This window comes from Dermacentor andersoni, chromosome 7 (genome assembly GCF_023375885.2).
Source record: "Dermacentor andersoni chromosome 7, qqDerAnde1_hic_scaffold, whole genome shotgun sequence".
NCBI classification, from domain to species: Eukaryota; Metazoa; Arthropoda; class Arachnida; order Ixodida; family Ixodidae; genus Dermacentor; species Dermacentor andersoni.
In genome coordinates, this window is record NC_092820.1 from 95,328,156 (window position 1) to 95,347,989 (window position 19,834).

The 19,834-nt window shown below is 44.0% G+C and overlaps 1 protein-coding gene across 2 annotated transcripts in view; it reads left to right on the plus strand.

The window, feature by feature from the left end:
- The window catches only part of Cmtr1 (Cap methyltransferase 1), a 93,261-nt gene that overhangs the window by 16,415 nt on the left and 57,012 nt on the right, over positions 1-19,834 (plus strand). For both annotated transcript variants that reach the window (XM_050181306.3, XM_050181307.3), the window contains 7 exons: positions 3,273-3,350; positions 5,037-5,068; positions 6,597-6,758; positions 8,595-8,687; positions 10,849-10,920; positions 17,227-17,321; positions 19,361-19,433. In XM_050181306.3, coding sequence (XP_050037263.2) covers positions 3,273-3,350; positions 5,037-5,068; positions 6,597-6,758; positions 8,595-8,687; positions 10,849-10,920; positions 17,227-17,321; positions 19,361-19,433 — 605 coding nt within the window. The remainder of the gene's footprint in view (positions 1-3,272; positions 3,351-5,036; positions 5,069-6,596; positions 6,759-8,594; positions 8,688-10,848; positions 10,921-17,226; positions 17,322-19,360; positions 19,434-19,834) is intronic.

The window sequence follows — 19,834 nt, forward strand, 5'->3', positions numbered from 1 at the left end:
GGCACAGGAAGGCACCTCTATGCCCACAACGATGAGGTGGTGGGACGATTCAAGGCAGCGTTGCCACCCGCCTTTTGTTTTCGTATTTTTCCTGGATTTCCAAGCCTTCTGTCATGTTAAGAGTAGTGTTTTTGGCATTGCAGAAGGCTAATTTACTAATACAGTTACACTTGCTTTTCCCTTTATTGTCAACCGTCGAGGTAGCTTACTGGCATACAATTGCGCTGCTGAGCTTATGAGTTTGATCCCAGTTACAGTGGCTGCATTTCGGTGGGGGTGAAATGCAAAAACACTGGTGCACTGTAGGAAACCTCAGGTAGGTCGCAGTTTAATCCAGAGTCCCTTACTATGATGTGCCTCAAGATCACATCGTGGTTTTGGCATGTAAAACTCCAGGATAAAATTTCAAATTTTCTTTAGTGTTCCTCCGGTGTGCGTTAAAGAGTTTTGCCTGGCACTACATGCATAAAGTTTAGAAGGATTAATATTTTTGCTAGTTGATCACGGTTTATTTTTTATTGAAGCAGTGCAAGCAAGATGGTAGAAGGAAGACAACATGCTGCTGTACTTGCAGCTAAGTTTCATTTGAAACTAAGGATTTATGTATTACTTACAGGACCAACCGTGGTTGCTTAGTGGTGGCTATGGTGTTGGGCTGCTAAGCACGAGGTCGCGTGATCAAATCCAGACCATGGCAGCCACATTTCAATGGGGGCGAAATAAGAAACAACCCGTGTACTTAAATTGAGGTGCACGTCTGGAGTCCTCCACTATGACATGCCTCATAATCATATCGTGGTTTTGGCACATAGAACCCCATAATTTCATTTTAAGGCTACCTACAGGGAAACATTCAGATGACAGAACAATTGTAGTTACCATGGTGAAAGCAAGCAGTCAAACTACTTGAGAATCTAATGAAATCCATGTCCGACTACTCTTTTTGGCCAACAAAAAAAGACCTATCATTGTTCTGGCATAGATTATGTCTGGTCTATGTGCGTGTCACTACTTCTTGTTTTGTAAAATGTTTTGGTTACTTCTTTAGTGAGCTGGTCATGAAGCGCATGGTTGATTATGATTTGACAAGCTGATGTGGGTTTTCGAGCTAACATTCCTATTACTGGATAGCTAAGGTCTACAGTGGGACACATAGCAGGTCACCACTACATTTCACACGTAAAGGGGAACCACATTGGCTTCGTTGACTCACTGGCAAGGTGTGGTGACGACTCGAGCACTTGAATCAACAAAAGTGTTTCCCCACATGTACAAGGGGCAGGTGCAGCCAAGGGCTATGACATTGAGGTGGCGAACACGGTCCACAAGCGAAAGCTCGTGGGAAGTCCACTTACTCACAGAGGGCTGTAGTAAGCTAGGTTCATTTCAAAAGGAGGCCATCTGGCTCGGTGTGTGTCCCAGGTGCATCTCAGCATCTGACAACGAAGAACAGTGAAGTTAAATCTGCCAGGCAAAAGTGCCGACTCACCTTCAATGCTGCAGGAGAGGTGCCAAGCTGAGAGCGAGAAAAGGCCTGCTCCTGGGGCCTGGGTTTATTTATGTGTGGCTCACAACGTAACACAAGCCATACCTGTGGACAGCAGGCGGCTCCACATTGCACCAGGGCCAGTGGCTGTAGGGCATATACACTAGCCCGATTAAGTCCTAGAGGGTACTTACCCAGTGATCATTCAGAGTGCCTGGCCAAAATTGTAATTGAACTGTAGATGGGAGTTGAAAGAGTTCCAACAGCTCATGAGTGCTTTTGTAGGTTATTTTTGCCATGATAACTAATATCGCTCTATCGTCTTGGCGTTTGCTTGTCGGTGTATATGTTATTGTTTACTCTTTTACATTAACCCTTTGAGGGTCGATTTTTGTCGCCATATGCGATCGCCCAGGGTCAGTTTTTTTATTGCAGATTCCGATTCTTCTGAGGGGACCTATTTTGAAAATAAAATTTTCTGTAATTTTTCTAGGGTGATCGTAAAGTGAGAAAAAAATATTTTGCGTTAGTATATATGTACTCTTTATTCATGAATAACAACAATAAAAAAAGGAAATAAACTTATATATGTAGTTCAAGGCTTGGAACATGCGTACATGAGAATATTTTGCAAGTCTGAAATGTTCCTGCTCTTACACTAATATTTACTTCCATAGCATAATCGAACTGCGTAGGTGAGCGCAGTCAAGAAAACTGTGTGGTTGTATGACCGTCAAAAAAGCAAAAAGTAAAACGTGACCAACTTCCACTAATCTTCATCTTATTGCCAACCAGAGGCAATTGGATAATGCGAGTCTCCCCCCCCCTCCCCCAAAAAAAAGAAGAGAAAAGAAAAGGAAACACATGCACGGCGACATCCTTCCTATGCTCGCCACTGTGAGCACTAAATGAGCGAGAAACAGGCAACCGCCCTTTAAGTGATTAGTAATGATATAGCCGTCAGTTTTGCGAGCGCAAGAAGCCGAGATTACCCGCTGAACAAAACCCAAACCGCCGCCCACCACTCGCGCATTGGCACGCGAGTGGTAGTATGTAGACGCGCCAGAGCAAACTAGCTATAAAACAAACCATGCAACAACAACCAAGAGAGGGAGGCACGAGAAAAAAATTCCCTGTATTCCCACATAGTGGCAGCACATGGCAGGAAAGAAAAACTTAGCAAATTGGTGCGCTTTTTAAACATACAGACGGCGCCGTAAATATATGGCATTGACTGTTTTGGACTTGTTCGTGGCGCCATATATTTACGTCATTGACCCTGAAAGGGTTAAGAATGTTCAGCTGCCAGTGTGTTGGCGCATTGTCTTTATTTGGATCTTTTGTTTGTTCTCACGTGTACGTCTCATGCGGCTTAAGTACATTTCATACTATGTTACTCAAGATGCATTTGTCATAAAGACTTGCATATTGTACAGATTTGAGAACTGTTAACAGTGACACTAGAATGCGCTATTATTTATCAGTGTGAGTTCTACTACCTGTATGACTGGGCAATGCTTGCTGTACATTATGACTGCATGGTATCAAATAAAAGAAAACTATGAACAGTGCTCTTAACAGCGAATGCCAATCAAAAGTTTGCAGCAGAAATGTAGGTCGCATGAGGGAGTTCGTATCGTGCTACACTGGAACATGGTATTGAATGTTACATCATGCAAAATTAAGGTTACCACCTGACGCAAGCACCTGAGAATGTGACCCCTCCTTGCATCTGTAATGTGTAATTCAGCCGAGTCACTGATCCTGTTGCTTCGTGCTCTCACAGGTAAATACGTGAAGTACTCGAATAGTTTCTCGAATGACGACGAGGAGGTGGCTGAAAGTGGCTCGGGCATTTCGATGGGTGAGTACATTGTCGCGTGTAGATTTTCTTTTTTTTGGCCTTAGCTGTGCATGGCTGTCAACTAGCAATCAGTGCAGAATGTGCGTCTTAGTCTGTTGCATATTGTAACTGTGGAATGTGGCAAGAACAAAACAAATCAGACATTGAAACACGTTAAAGAGACACTAAAGGCAAATGTTAAGTCAAGGTAAAGTGATAGCTTAGTCCTCGAGACTCCCTAAGGCATCAGTATTATCGCGAACAGAGCCTTAATTATAGAGAAATTGAGGTAAATGCAGGACCTGATTGGAGACTGTCCCGAGGCATTCAACTGCTTGCCCAATCACGAAAGCACTTCTCAGATAAATTCTGTCACTAGTACTCAACCACTCATTGCACAAAACATCCTTGTATTATAATGCGAAATAAAATGCTACTGGTCCAGTTCTATTTCACTTTTAGAAAAAAGAACTCTTTCAAGTAACCCTGACAATGATGTGGGCGGTGGAAAGGTTTCATTTTCGCTCGGCTCCGCGCTGCCCACGCTTTCGCATTTCAGTGGTTATCGCGTAGTGCCACGCTGGTTTTGCTGGCTCGTGAAACTCGCACAAACTGCAAGTAGTAGAGAATTCAACTTCCATGTGATGTCGTGGGATGTCCGAACGGTCTATGCCACTTGACTAAAGAGCAGCTGCAGCGGCGAATCTGCCACTCTGTCTTGGCTCGGTACCGCCATTTGTCGGGTGCTGGTTTACTCACTGACGGCAGCAAAGGATGGTGATAGCGTATGCAACGTCACCACTCCCCTGGTTGGGTGGCGGGAGATTTGAATTGCGATAAAGGTATTCGGACCCTTCCGATGCAATTTTCTCATAAACTAAGTATTTTCTTGGCACGAAACGAGTGTTGTGAGGTTTCTGGAATGGTATTTAAACAGTCCACGTTGACTTAGTATTCGCCTTTAGTGTCCCTTTAACATTGCAGGCATGGTTTAGAGACTGTTTATTTTCACAAAGGCTTTTTGTAACCTCACTGGCTGCAACTTTGTGCTGCCAAGCGCAAAGTCACGGTTTTGATCTCGGTCATGGTGGCCCCATTTTTTGTGTTGCCATTGCAATTACGCATTCTGGCGAGTTGACCAAAAATGGACACGTACTCTGTGACCCAAGTTGTCGTCTACTCGGCAAGACAGCAGCTGGCATCTACATATTTGGGGAAGAGGTGAACAAAGCATTGCATTAAGAGATAGCAGGACAGTTGCTTGGATTGTAGAGCAAGCACAGGTAGCCTGTGTTCTAGTTAAGAGTCCGCGAGTGGCGTTGCACAGGCCATGTTGGTGGGTGGCATATAGGACATAACCGGTAGTCAATTAGATTAACAGAACAGATGCCAAGGAAATGGATATGCAGGTTACAGAGTACAGAGGTGCAAGACTTAGCATTGCAATGAAATTATGAAATTTGCAATGCATAGGGTGGGAGTTGATTGTTGCAAGGCAGGAGTAACCGGACATTGTTGCAAGAGGCTATCAACCTGCAGTAGACTATAAGCAGGCTTATGATGATAACATCAATGACGATTATTATGAATTTTAGTTGAGAATGGTTTCGGGGGGCCCCTTGATAGTGATCGCACTTTCTCCTGGCCAGCCTGTGTACTCTATAATTTTTGATTCATTTTGTGATAATTAACTTTTTTTCTACGCAGGCAATTACAGCAATGTCTCACAGAAGCTGATGGTAAGCAAGACATGGTGGTGTTCAGTTGAATAATTTTCTTTGTGACCTGGTGCACAGAAGCAATGATTTGAAAAGCTTTTTTGGGGGAAGACATGTCTAGAACTGCACGCTAGTCATATTCTTTCTCATAATTACAGTATTTACGCTTTCTATGTTGCCATGTATGAAGCAACTTGCCCAGTAGAGGGCATAAATAAGTCTCGTTTATTTTACCTTCAATAATTGCATCTTTTTGCGCACCCATTAGAATGGAGCCTTGGCAGCAAATTTGCTGTATGCCACCATTTAGAGGGGGCACCCCCTCTAAATGGTGGCATACAGAGTATACCCCCTTTCACAGGATGTGATAGGAAATTGGTAAGTCAATCCTAAGCGTTTGAACAGGGTTCCAATGTACGAAAACAGCGCACCCAACAATGTTCATTACGAAAATAAGGTTTCAGGAGTTGCCAACCTGTGATGTAACTGAGTTATACAGATGAGACCCAGGGAGTGTTAGCCAGCGCCACCCCTGGCCATGGCACCGGATGTAGCATTGTTGCCATTAGCTAGTTGGTAGAGCATCACATGTGTAATGCGGAACTGAGAGTTATACATGTTGGCTTATGGATGATAGCTTCTGTGAACCGCTACTATAGTTTTACTGGACAAGGGCTTGGACCCTCTCACGTAAATACCTTCACATGCTTTGTGGTGATCCATTCAATTAAGCAAACGAACGAGAATAATTGAGAAAATGAGGTAAATGTTAGACAGGATTGTCACTGTGGCTGTAAGTTTATGGTACCAGCTCTCATAATATAGCATGTCCCATTTTTAACTGATAATTCGTTCTTAACCACTAACAATAAAGAATTGTTACGTTTTAACACAGAACAAAATGCAGTTTCACTGATTCTTTATTATATTTGTTGATAAAAACTGATCAGGTGCTTCCTTTGCTCATCACTCTGTCGACATGTATTTTGAACCTGGTGGTTTCTATGTGCGAGCTCTTGACAAAGTGTGTAGCACTTGGCAGAGCATGAATTCCTTAAAGTCGTTGGCACACAGGATTATATAGTGGAGCATGTTCATAGTGAACAATTTTAATTGCAGAAGAGTTGTGTAGTCCTCTTCAGCTGTGATTTTTTTCTGCAACGAAGTCACCTCTTGCCGCAACAACAGCCAGATTGCTAAGAGGGTTGTCCAACAACATAGACTGTTAATAAGATAGGCTAAGGGCAAGTGCAGAACAGTTTTTTGTTGTGCAGATTATCAAATAAGTGTTCAGCTTGTCAGAGAATACGGCACCCCTTACCACAGTTAGTCTTTGGTAAGACAAGCATTTTTGGATCGTTCACTTGAACCTCTACTAATGCAATGTGCTTTTGCTACGCTCAACTTCTGATGACACACAGACACCCGGGGTTTCTTCGTGTTGATATTGAAGGGGCTCTACTGCATTACTGCGGTCATATAGCCCTATAAAAATTTATTATAATAGCCATAATGAGATGTTATTCGACTTTTCCTTGGTGGTCTGCAGGCAAGCATGGGCTACAGGGCTGGCACCGGTCTTGGCAAGGACAACCAAGGAATTCGGGACATCATTCCTACATCGAAGCAGCGTGGGCGACGGGGTCTGGGTCTCTCTATGGAGGGCCTTGAACCCAGCCCAGATGTCAGCTGGGACTTTGAGAAGGAAGAGGTGAGAAAGGGCAGCGCATTCTTCTGCTTACATTTTTCACATTTCAGGCTGTGTTGTCGCTGTTCAGTAGCATCTTGCAGGCTGTTATCTCTTCACATTCGTCATTGGAAAAGTGGGCACGTTACCTCTGGTTGAAATAGATTTACAACAGTGACCTCTTTAACTTAGTGGCTATGGTTGAAATGGTTTTACAACACTTACCTATTTAACTTAGTGGCCACGGTGTTTTGCTGAACGCAAGTTTGGGGTTTTGATTCCCAGCCACAGTGGCTGCATTCAGGTAGAGAGATGGAATGCAAAAATGTTTGTGTACCATGCTTTGGGTAAACGCTAACGAACCTCAGGTGGTCAATTGATTGAAACAATTCTTAAAACAGTGGACGCTCCGAGTTGGCTGCCCTGCAAATCCTTGTTTTGACAAGTGAAAATTCCTGCTTGAAAAAAAAGAAAAAAAAGACGACATGCTTTATTTTATTAAATATAAAGGAGCTTTTCTGCAGGTATTTTTCTCTAAGTTGGATTCTATTGCACATCTAACTCTGCCACGTCTGTCTTCAGCAACAAGCTGGCTCCTGAGTTACCCTTTGAAGCAGCCTCCCCCCTTTTCTCTTCTCTCTGGGAAACCAGCGCTGAAACTCTCAACAGCAATGGCATAACACTTAACCTATAGGGTGGTGGAAATGGTTTTCTGTAGCGCATGCTGCGATGTCACATCAACAAATCCACTGTTCATATTAGGTGCAATGTCCAGCTTCTGGCCTGGCTTGGCAAAGGTGTGCTATAGCAATGTAAGAGCTCATGCGGTCTTCAGAATGCGTGTGATGGTGCATAGAGCTGGGTTATATGCATCGGGTACCACCAAATGCTATTCGGCATGTCTGTTATTGCTCAATATGTCCTTCATACCTGCCAACTCTTATACAATTTTATCGTAAGATGTCCAGTTTTTTAGCGCTGATTTACGATTATTGTACTTACATAAACATTTAGATTTTTTAATTTGCATACAGTTTAAAGCAGAACCAGTCACGGGAGTGATTTTTCTGAGCCAATTTTTTGGACCCATTGATTATAGGCACGTACCAGTGTGGCAGCGATATCAACATACCACCAATGTTCAACAGCAATCGAATTTTCGACAGCCGTTACCTGAATATTGCACAAATAAACGTCATTAAAAATTTTGCCTTTCTGCGCAGCAGATCATTGTTGCTGCGACTATGTAGAGCAGAGTGGCTGTTCACAGCATTCCTACACAACGAATCTGCAAATCTTTAATAAACACTCAACATATTGAATAATAAACAATTTTGTAGCATATTTAGCCAAATTTTATTATTTCCTGGCTGCCACTGTCATGCTTTTAGAATTCTGAGGTTGGTAGGCCTGGTCCTGTCAATATTGTGGCTTTCTTACTGGACAGCGTCAGCATATTTTAGTTGCACGCTTCAGGGTCAACGATAAGCAGAATCCACTTATGGAGGCCAGATGGTATTGCTCTATCTTCTTAAAAGAAGTCCAGAAATTGGTTTGTGGGCGAGGGTTTTCCTGTTGGAACGGAGCATTGCAGCGCTGCCAACTTGCAGCGTTGTTTTTTGCAAATTAGTCACTCACTACTGGTGCCACAGCTTTGGGCATTTTGGAGCATTAGTAAGTAACTCATATTAGCCAAATTATTACTGCATCCGTGTTTCAAGATTCTCTAGTTGTGGGTTCTTGCTGCTCACAACCAGAGGAAATGCTTGTTTTTGCCTTGTTTGTTTTCAGCACCTCTTTACTTATCCAGTAAAAAAACTCTTCCTTCGTCTTACGTATACTTTTGTGCTTCTGATGCAGGTTGATGTGAAGGAGCGGCTGGATTGGATTCCCGAATGTGAAGAAGAGCCGCCAGACATCAAAGTTCTGAGGGAGTGGGTCTCGGAAGGAAAGGTGAGGGCCACTTACTGACTTGTAAAGTCCTGCTTGAAATGAAACGAGCGTGCCAATGAAGACGGGGCTAGATAAGTGATGAGTTGGACAAACTTTTGGCATTTCTAGTTGAACAGGTGCTGCATCTCGGATGATCATTTTCGTGAAATTTATGCGTGACTGGCGCCGGATCATCGGCGTCTATGAGTCTGAGCGTTCTTGCCACAGTGCCGTTGATTCTGTCTTCGCACAGTGGCAAGAAAACTGTTGTCTGTGGATGCCGAGGTGTCTACGATACCTTACGCATCGCTGGCCTCAAGTGCCCCTCTCCCATCTCTCTTCCACCCTTCCGATGCACAAGTCGAGATGTTGAAGGGGTCGAAAGCAGCAGGGAGAGAGATACATAAGGCTGGTGATGCAACAGGGCATGTCATGTGGGATGTGCGGTGCAAAGGCGGGTGTGGCGAAGGTGTGCAGCACACAGGCGAGTGTGGTGGCTCACATTTCCTTTTCTTTTTTTCTTCAAAGATTTGCATTCTTTTTTCTCTTGGCACACGCACCCAGTAGCCAGATTTAATTGTTATAACCAGTAACACGTCATGGGAGCATTGTAGAGAGCAGCTTATTTTGCCATAAAAAATGTACAAAAGTTGATGGTGCATTGGCTGCCCATTGTTATATCCAATATTTTGTTAACACCTGTATTAATCTAGGTGAGTTTGACTGTATCTAAGCTTTGACTCAAGTGTTAGATAGAAATCACAAGCCTCATTTAGTGGGATTCACAGCTGCAACTGCTCCAAAAAGGTGTTCAATATTGGGTAACCTAATTGTCAGGTAGCAATAACAAGCTTTATTTAGGAAGTTTTCAATATTTTGTTGGTGTCTGTTCAATTTCAAATTAGTCTTGTGTGAGACTACCGTATTTACTCGCATAATGATCGCACTTCCGTAATGATCGCACTCCTGAATTTTGTCGTCGAAATTAGATTTTTTTATTTGCTGTGTAGTGATCGCACCCCGAACTTTTCACAGTGATATGTCATGTGCCAAGTATAGCTAATATTGATCGCGCTTACCATCTGTTGAATGCTACGCGAACGACTCTCCAAGACAAACCAAGCGCTCTGCACACACCAAACATTCTTAAGTAGATGCCTCGTTTCATTACTTTCCGCACTTCCATGACTAAAAAAAAGCTGCAACCAAACTTGCCTTTAATATGTGTAGGCTTTATAATGGTTGTGGTCAACAACAACAACAACAACAAAGGCGCCTTTCGATTCTTCTCATCTGCACTCGTGGGCACGCAACAAATCGCGAGTGGCAATGATAGTAGCCACGTTTACACTGATACGTTAAAGGTGTACCCTATTCATACGCCGACGCTTGTAACACAGCTAAGATATTCACCCACCCTTAGCGGAAACGTGCCGTATTAGGACAGTAGTGAAGGCAGATGCCGCAGTTTCCACAGCATGCCGGCAATGTGTTTCTATGTCACTGGCAACTAAGCACGCCCATCTGTTTCTGACCCCTCAAAGTGGACATGGCTGCGTTATTGCCGCAAACTTGCCGATATTAACGATATTATTCATTACTGATATGGAAGAAACTGTTTCAATGCACGTAATGTACTCAGGAAAGAAAAAAAAAATCGCGTTCGGCTTGCTCTGTCGGGCGCCATTTTTGTTTTGGTGTCCCGCAGCAAAAGCGGGGCAAAAAATTTGTTTTCTTCTTTTCGCGGGAAATTTAACTCACGTAATGATCGCACCCCTGATTTTGCGTCAATTTTTCTGACAAAAAAGTGTGATCATTATGCGAGTAAATACGGTATCTTCCCGAGTCATCTTTAGCACTGCTTCAAGTTATCAGATGTTGCCTTGGCCTTGATAAAGCATTCTTTTCCTCAGTCACATGAGAAACACGGCAAGTAGGTTCTACTGTATACCATATGGCCTCAGTAAATGAAACTCCTGATAATTGGAGCACATTTTCACATTCTCAGGATGTTTCAGTCATCCAGATACCACTGTATTGTGCACTGTCTCTGTGTCATTGTTAAGGGAGACGTGTTCCACTTTGCAGGTCGCATGCCATTGAATGGCCAAGGTTTAAATGTTGCACGCAACTGCCCAAGTGATGACCTTGTCTTTTTCTTGCTTTTCTCTTCTTTTGACAGAAAAAGCTCACAATTGATGATGAGACCTGCTTCTGTGACGAGGAGGTGCTCAAAGAAGTCCTCGACTGCAAGGTAATACTGTGCTTGAGTTCACTGCACCTCTGTCTCTCCTTAATACCTGATACATGTTACCAGCGCAAAATCGAATGTGACACGTAGATGCCACAAAAACTGGTTTCGCTCTCGGTAAGACGTCCTAAATAAGGGCATTCTGTTTGCTCTCTGTCTCTTGTCTAATCTTACACTGGTAATACCGTATTTACTCGCATAATGATCGCACTCGCGTAATGATCGCACCCCTGAATTTTGTCGTCAAAATTCGATTTTTTTTATTTCCCGCGTAATGATCGCACCTCGAACTTGCCGCAGCGATATGTCGTGTGCCAAGTCTAGCTAATAATGATTGCGCTTACCATCTGTTGATTGCTACGCGAATGACTATTCAAGACGAACCAGGCGGTCTGCACGCACCAAACACTCTTGAGTAAATGCCTCATTTCATTACTTTCATCACTTTCCGCACTTCCATGACAAAAAGAGGTACAATCAAACTTTCCTTTATTATGTGTAGGCTTTATAATGGTTGTGGTCAACAACAGAAAAGGCGCCTTTCGATTCTTCTCATCTGCACTCGTGGGCAAGCAACAAATCGCAAGCGGCAACGATAGTAGCCTCGTTTACACTGATACGTTAAAAGTGTACCTTATTCATACGCCAACGCTTGTAACACAGCTAAGATATTCACCCACCCTTAGCGCAAACGTGCGGTATTAGGATAGTAGTGAAGAAAGATGCCGCAGTTTCCGCAGCATGCCCGCCATGTGTTTCTATGTCACTGGCAGCTAAGCACGCCCATCTGTTTCTGCCCCCTCAAAGCGGACATGGCTACGTTATTGCCGCAAACTTTCCGATATTAACGATATTATTCATTACTGATACGGAAAAAACTGTTTCAATGCATGTAATGTACTCACGAGAAGAAAAAAAAAATCGCGTTCGGCGTTTTCGGCTTGCTCAGCCGGCCGTCATTTTTGTTTTGGTGTCCCGCACCCGCATCCCGCAGCAAACGGGGGACGAAAAAAAAAATTTTTTTTTTTTTCGCGGGAAATTTAACTCGCGTAATGATCGCACCCCTGAATTTGCGTCAATTTTTTCTGACAAAAAGTGCGATCATTATGCGAGTAAATACGGTATTGCGCTCGTCTTTAATACATGCCCGTTAAAAATGTGCGGGTGTTTAAAATGTTGTGGTGGATCTCCGACACTGTTTTTATAGAGCTTAATGTATTAGCTGACTGCCTAAGGGGGGACGCAGCTTTCGCATCGCGAAAAATGTAAAAAAAATCAGTTTTTTGAAAATCACATTTTCAGCTTCTATAACTCTCTTTCCATCTGACTCCCAAATATCATCCCTGTAAACCACGTAGAAGTGCTCTAAAAAATTCGTTTTTTTCAGCCAAGGTGGCGATAAACTAGCAGAAATTAAAAAAGCACAGGGTTTTTCAAGCCACAATATCTCCGGAATGGCGCGACCAAGCGCCGCCATATTGATCCCTATGCTTGTGGACGTCTCAGACTTGCGGCTAAGCATTCGGAACATCGGCAACGCGGACTTCGCGACCAAGATTTACGCGCGGAATCCTTGGAAATGCATCAAAGCCTTTCAGCACTCGCTGTTTCGGAATTTGTGGCCAAACGCATTGCGCACACAATCCTCGGACATATGGCTAAACATTTCGCGTATAGGGAGTCTCCGACTCAGTGATCATGCACTTCGCGCGCGGACTTCTTAGACCCTCACCTAAGCATTTTGTGCATCAGCGCCTCCGACTGCGTGACGAAGTACATCAAGCATCAACTTGTCGAGCCCGCGTCTAGGCATTTCGTGCGTGAATAAGCGCATCGAGTGTCGATTCCTCGAGCCCGTGGCTAGGAATTTTGCACGTCGGCACCTCGGACTGCACGGCTAGGTACTTCGCGCTTTGGCACCTCAAACTGCGCGACTAAGCACATCGAGCGTCGGCTCTTTGTATCTGCGGGTAGGCATTTCGCACATCAGCACCTCGGACTCGCAACCAAGCATATTCACATTCATTCTATTATCGTATTGTTACGATAGCTTGTAACAACATGTATCATACCACCTCTTCATGAATAGAACCTCATCATGAGCTCTGTTCACTAGGCTCCTCGGGCTGGCACAGACACCTGACTGCAGACGTGATCGAGGCATCATACAAAATTACAATGCTGGAAAGCACCTAGCAGCTGCATATCTATCACTGGCTCTCTGATCCTAAGTTCTACAGCCATTGTCGAGTAAAGATGACTTGGGAGGCTGCTTACACTCAGAGCCTTCATTCAGTAACACCGTCAGTTCTACCAAAAGAAAAAAAAATGCCTCACTGATTGTACCGGAGACTGCTATCAATCAGGCAGCCTGCAGGTACAACACTGGAACTATATTCATGCCCATACAAAGTTCTGCACATCACTTGGTTTGAAACCCAGGCACCATGCTCTATTTAGAGCAGCAGCAGCAAAGAACGCCATATTAAAAGAAGAGAATGGGGGGAAGCTCACCAGACCAGAGGCCACATGTACAATAAGCCCCACATCACAAAACACCCCAAACACTACAAATTTGGTGCCTTTTAGAGAACTGAAGAGAAGTTGAAACTTTGAGAGCTGTTTTCTCAAAACTTCTTTTGCCTTTCTGTTCAATTTCTGAAGCTGATTTCTTTGTTACCGTTTATCATATATTTACTCTGTTCTTTTTGTGTCACGTTCCTTGAGCTACAGTGCAGGTTGTGACATTCTCGCTTTCTTATCTTGACTCTTTGTAAGTTTACGATATGGCTGTTCATCTACCCCGAAAGTGTGCTTGATGTGAAGGTTACATAAAAAGTACCACTTCAAAAAAATTGTGTTGGGAAAAAAAAGCATGAATGTCACGACCTTCAGCACGCATTTAGCTATGCAGTCAATACTTAACAAGCCTTCTATCACTTTTTTTAAGTTCCCCAGGCTCTCCGGTAAGGTTGAGGGAGAAAAATTCTACTCAATAAAATTCAATAAAATGTTCTCAAGATATCACTCTGGAACTTTTGTGGAAGCATCAGGGAGACATTTTAAACATTTGTGCCAATTTTCATCAAAATTCATGAAGAAATAAGGAAGTTGATTTTCAAAGCCACGTCCCCCCCTTAAGCGGTAGTGGCTCGTCGTATGACTGCTAGTCAGTGCATACCACAATCACCTTTGTCCCGTGAAGGTTAACTGCGCTGCCTCAATGGCGATTTCGCGAATGCCATGCTGTGCCACGAAAGCGCTTACGCCTTTTTGGAAAGTACAGAGACTGGTCGACCAATCATTCCCGCTTCAGCACAAGTGCGGCGATGCCTATACAGTTAAGCATTGGAAATGCACGGAGGTGGGGTGGTGGCCTCGTCAAAGAACCACCAATGGGTGTGCCTGTGTGACTTATCGCCGCTAATCTTATCGTGATAAACATCTTCGGCTATCTGCTCGGCAGCGCCTGTAGTGCACTGCATAATGCAATTGTAGACCTACTACCTGCCGTTAATTTGCGAAAAACTTAAACGCGCCGCCGTTTGCTGCCTCCTTAAGGGGGACTGATGGGGATGCTTCAAATGCACATCACTTGCAAAAGTGAAAGCAGCCTGTCATCTGTGCATTGGCTCATCAAGATTTCGCTTTCACGAAATTCAGCACTGGGCGTGTCCATGCATACGGCTGGGCTGCTCCAGCAAGTTCCCAACAAAGTGACGGCGCTTCCTTAGGAGGTGATGCGCTACACACAAATCTCACGGGACAATGAGCAAGACTTGGCATCATGGTGCCAGTTTTTCTGAGAGCAGATGAGTGTACAAATGCGTACTTATGCATCAAAGAAAGCCAAATGAACCGTATACACAGCTGCCATATCTGCTACTGTGTTTCCTGTCAAATTTTCGATATGCTTCTTTGGTATTGCCTTTGTGCTGTCACATAGTTATGCGAGAGAGCCGGAATTTTTTCAGCACTTTAGAAAAAAAGAAGCCTCAGAGTGCATATTATGGCCAACATTTAATGTAGTATCGCATTTATTTCTCTGTTGGTAGAGACTATGCATGTCAGGAGACAATTTTGTATTTGGCGGATAGTACATGTAGTAGACTTCCGTTAATTCAATTCCGTTATTTCAACTTCAAAATTGACCTTTGCCGGATAATTTGAACATGACTGGTCACCTTCGCCACAATGCAGCCGTGTTATGTGGTGAAGCTTATGCAAATTATTGCGGTGGAGCATACCAAGATTGGAAAAAGGGGCCACTGTCACGAAACATAGTACTTGTTCCTTTATACAGGGGACACACGCAATCTCCGGTCACAGTACAAAGGCCTAGATGCCTAATAAGCAAACTGGCTGCCATTCAGAGCTGTTTCTTGATTTGGCCTTTGACCTTTGCCGGATAATTCAAACATGACTGGTCACTTTTGCCGCAGTACAGCCGTGTTATGTGGTGAAGCGTACGCGCATTATTGCGGTGGAGCACACCAAGAAGGGAAAAAAAGGCCACTGTCACGGGACTTAGTACTTGTTGCTTTATACAAGTGCCCACACGCTGTCTCCAGTCACAGTACATGAACCTAGATGCCTAATAAACATATGGCAGCGATTCAGAGCTGTTTCTGATGTCGTTGTAGCGATTTAAGCTCTCATTTTGCCTGCAATACAAGTTTTGTATGTGAGGCTGTTAATGGGACTTCGTACGCATTCCATAAATATAAGTGCGCACATGCGTCATGCACCGAGAAGCTGATGAAAGCCATCAGTGTTTTGGAAAAATAGTGAAAAGGCAGGTGGTGAGATAAAAATTCTGAAAGTCGAGGGGACATTTAAATCTGTCATAAGAGGGGGGGGTCCATCTAAAACTCTAAAAACCTGCCAGTAAACTTATTAGGCATATAGCCATAGGTGCTCGTACTGTGAACGGAGAAGATGTGTGCGTGTATAGATTAAGGAACACGTGGCCAGCAGCAGTGATACCTTTCCCCGCTTGTTATGTAATTTTGTAGCAAATGCTTCTCACTCGATGGCCTGTTGATCCTGTTAATATAGTGAGGAGAATGTTGCTCTGACTGCTGACGAAGCACAAAAAGTGTGAAAAAGAATAACACAAAAGGCATTGCTAGAATATCACGGCCAAGGAAGCTCTAGGCCAAAGACAAGAGCCCGCAGCAAAGTGTTGACAAACTTGGGCCGTATTCTTGGATGTTCACCTTTGAAGGCACTTTAATGTTTCACTATATTTCACATGACTGGCGCTGAAGGCATCGATGAGTGGCAGCATTTCCACACTGTGATATGATAGTGTGTTGGGCCGTGTGCCTAGAATGGCGTCAGTTGTAGACGCCGATCGTCTTGTGCTGGTCACGCGAAGGTTAGCATGCTTTGCACTGTGCCAAGAATGTTGTTGCTTGCCGATGCATCTTGCGCAAGTCGCACAAAATTGAAAGTATCCCCGAAAGTGATGATCTGAGAATACGGCACACCCTTTTAGGCCACTTATGGAATAAAATCACTTGCTGTATTTACTCGCATTGTGAACGCACTTTCTTTTCCGAAGAATATGTGCAAATTTGGGGGGTGCATTCATTATACGGCTAACATTTCTAGCAATCCTTTTTTTCTATGGCCACCTCTAAAAAAGTCAGTTTCGCCTGAAATGCGAACAATCAATTGCAATAGCAAATGCCAGCTACACAAAGCAAGGATAGATAGTAGTTTTATCGGCCGTATAAACTTGCAAACGTTCACTTCAATGCAAACTGAGCAGCCAGATCGCAGCACACACAACAGTATGAGCCACCATCGACTTAGCCCCCGATGCAGATCGCTTTGAAGATGGGGCACGCCGCGGTCGCGTAATGCGCAGTTGCTGCTAGAGCAAAACTCCACGCCCCCCTCCCTCCCCGCTCTCCGGTGCCATGAGTGCGACGGAAGACGAGTGTTTCCTTCCCGCTTTCCTCCCTTGTTCGCGGGAAATCGAGCTGCGATCATTGGTGCCCCTCGGCTGTGGATGTGCAATACACAGTTGCTGTCAGAGTAAAACGCTGCTGTCCCTACCCCCCCCGCGGGCCTCTTACGCAACGAAAGATGGCGCGCGAGATTGAGCCGCGATCGTCAGCTGCCCTCGCGTCCTTTCACTCACACCTACACCTGTGGCATTTTTTTTTTGTTAGTTCAGATCGTACGGTTTCCCGGTTAGTACGTTTTTCTCGTGTTTTTTTTTCTAAAATGTATGAACGAGGTTCTACTGTAGTTGTAGTTGAAGTGTATTTTGTCTTCTACCTTCTATTTTCATTTCAGAGTGTGTTTGATAGGCTAGAACCAGAGGAATTGCGGCGAGCGAGAACACGGTCAAATCCTTTTGAAACTATTCGTGGTGGAATCTTTCTGAACAGGTATGTTGCCCCATGTCGTCATTGTGAGTAGGTATGGAAGGGCACTATATGAGTGTAGAGAAAGAGCTGAATGTGTTCATGATAGCAGTGCAGCATGCTTTATAACTTTTTTTATTGTTTTGTCATTTCTTTCATGATTTCTTCTATTTGTTTTTATTTTCTTATCATACAGTCTGTTTTTCATATATCAAACCCAGACATACCGAGGTATTGTCTGTGTTGAACTATCGTAACATTCCCTTCAAAATATCATGCAGAGGTGTAGTGCTGTACTATGCATGCATTGAATTCCCTTTCATCGCCACATTTAATAGATCGCTGTGCCATGCCCCCTGTAAGTGCACTTCTCCTAATGGGACCATGACAATTTGTCACGCTGTCGGAAGTATTCACTGCTGACAGTGGCATTGTTATGGATGATGCTGTCAAACAAGGCATTAAATTTGAAGGATAGCACACCATGGAGGAAAAATGATCGAGGCGCATGTCTCTGGGCAAGTGCTCTCATGCAATGCTCTCATGCAATAGCCAAATGCCAAAAGAATCAGGTAAAAATAACCTTTGTAGCAAACGTAGTTCTCACAAACCTATGATCTCAAGATATGTCATTTGCAACGGCAAAGTAATCACATTCTCATGAAATTTCGTTGAGCAACTATGGCTGTTGCGGAGTTTGAATATACGCAATGCACAAGCATGCAAAGGTGGAACTCAGTTTCGATGTGCTAGGCCTGCCGGTGTGTGCTGTCACGCAAAAGCTTTCGAGTGCCTGAAGGTTTAGGTGCTGTGGGGGCCTTCCCCTGTTGGCGGCTGTAGGAGTGTGCTTTGGCACCGCTAGAGATGCGCTGGTGAACGGCTCCTTTCTCTACCGAATTACAGAATGAAACAACAAACGCTACCTAATTGTCCTCACTGCATCAAATGTGCACTTTCAAGCACATCTTTCCTCTAATGAAGCGTTCAGCTATTCACTTGTGCTGACAATCATTGCCGATTGTTTCTGCGCAAATTATTTTTTGTTCCTTCTTGTTTTTCTTTCCATTTCTTGCTTCTTGTACTCTGTGTCCCTCATGAATGAGTACCCCACACCACTCTACAGTGATTAAAACTGTCATACTTTCATTGAGTATAAATAAATAAATTAGATTTTAATTATTTTGACTCCAGTTAATTCGATGCCGACTGACGGTCCTGGCTAGCGCCCATGCATTTCTGTGGGCCCAAATTTTTGTTATTTGTATCCTAAAATTGGGCTTCGCAGGATAATTCAAATATGACCAGTCAGCACGCACGTGCTGGACCCCATTGGTGACCTCAATAGCAACCCCTTTACTGGCAGCATCTGCCTAGGCAAAGCTTAGGGGACAGTGAATGTGTTTAACACACACTATCTCCCTTCAAAAACAGCTATTCCCACTTGCCCTAGGTAAGGTTTTCAAGCAGTAACGGTAGCTCACTATTGTCTCACTACGGTACTTACCTGATTCCAAAGCGTGCTTTTTCCTTTCTAGGGCAACTAAGCCGAAAACAGTGTTCGCGATAGTCGTATGCTTTGTCGCATAACATGGCTGTATTCGAGCGAAGCTGATATTAATTGGTGCAGCGAAGCTGATTTTAGGAAACCGCCTGCCATTGTGCAACACATATTAGACCTTTGCCCATTTATCTTGCTAAAAAACTGGGTGCGCATTAGATTTCTGCTTTATTTAGAAGCTTTAATGTTATTTTTATGGTAGTTTTCTACTTTAGACGCACAGGAATTGGGTGCATTCGATTCTGCAATGTCTTAGAATCAGACTACTGCCAAATGAATCAGCTGTGTTCTGTAGCTTTTTCATCTTGTTTAATTTGACTCGCCAGATAATTCAATCAATTTCGTTATTCCTGTCAACGTCGAATTAACGGACGTCAACTGTAAAAAATAGAAAGGAATAAGAAAAGAGGGGAGTAGACATGACCATGTATGACTTCTGCAATTTTCCCATGTATCTTAGTCTGGCTACTTTAACATCCTGACCGGCTTGCTTATTGCTCCGCAGGGCAGCCATGAAGATGGCCAACATTGACTCTGCCTTTGACTTCATGTTCACGTCTCCCGTGGATGAAGATGGGGTGAGTGGGCGCATCCATTTGTCCGTCCACGCTACTGCTGACAGGAGGAATCAGAGTGATTGAGTTTTTTAATGACTTATCTGGAACAAGCATAGTGGTAATGCTTACGCAAGCTTTTGTAAGCACACTTCGGCGTATGCTTGGATCAGCTTATGCCATGCATGCCGCCGTAGCAGGTGCTACGCCAAAGACGGAAGTTGAAGCTGCCACGTGACCGGAAGTTTGCCCAATCTTGGTTGCACTTCCAGCTCTAAAGCGAGAGTGCCTCCAAGCACTTTGAGCTGGGGCATGGAACTGTGAAAGAAGCAGCCGAATGGGCTCCGAGGGCTCGATTTCAAACAGCTGAATTTAAGGCGCGCTACTAGAGCACACTGGAGTGCTTGAAAAGGGCAAGCCAAATC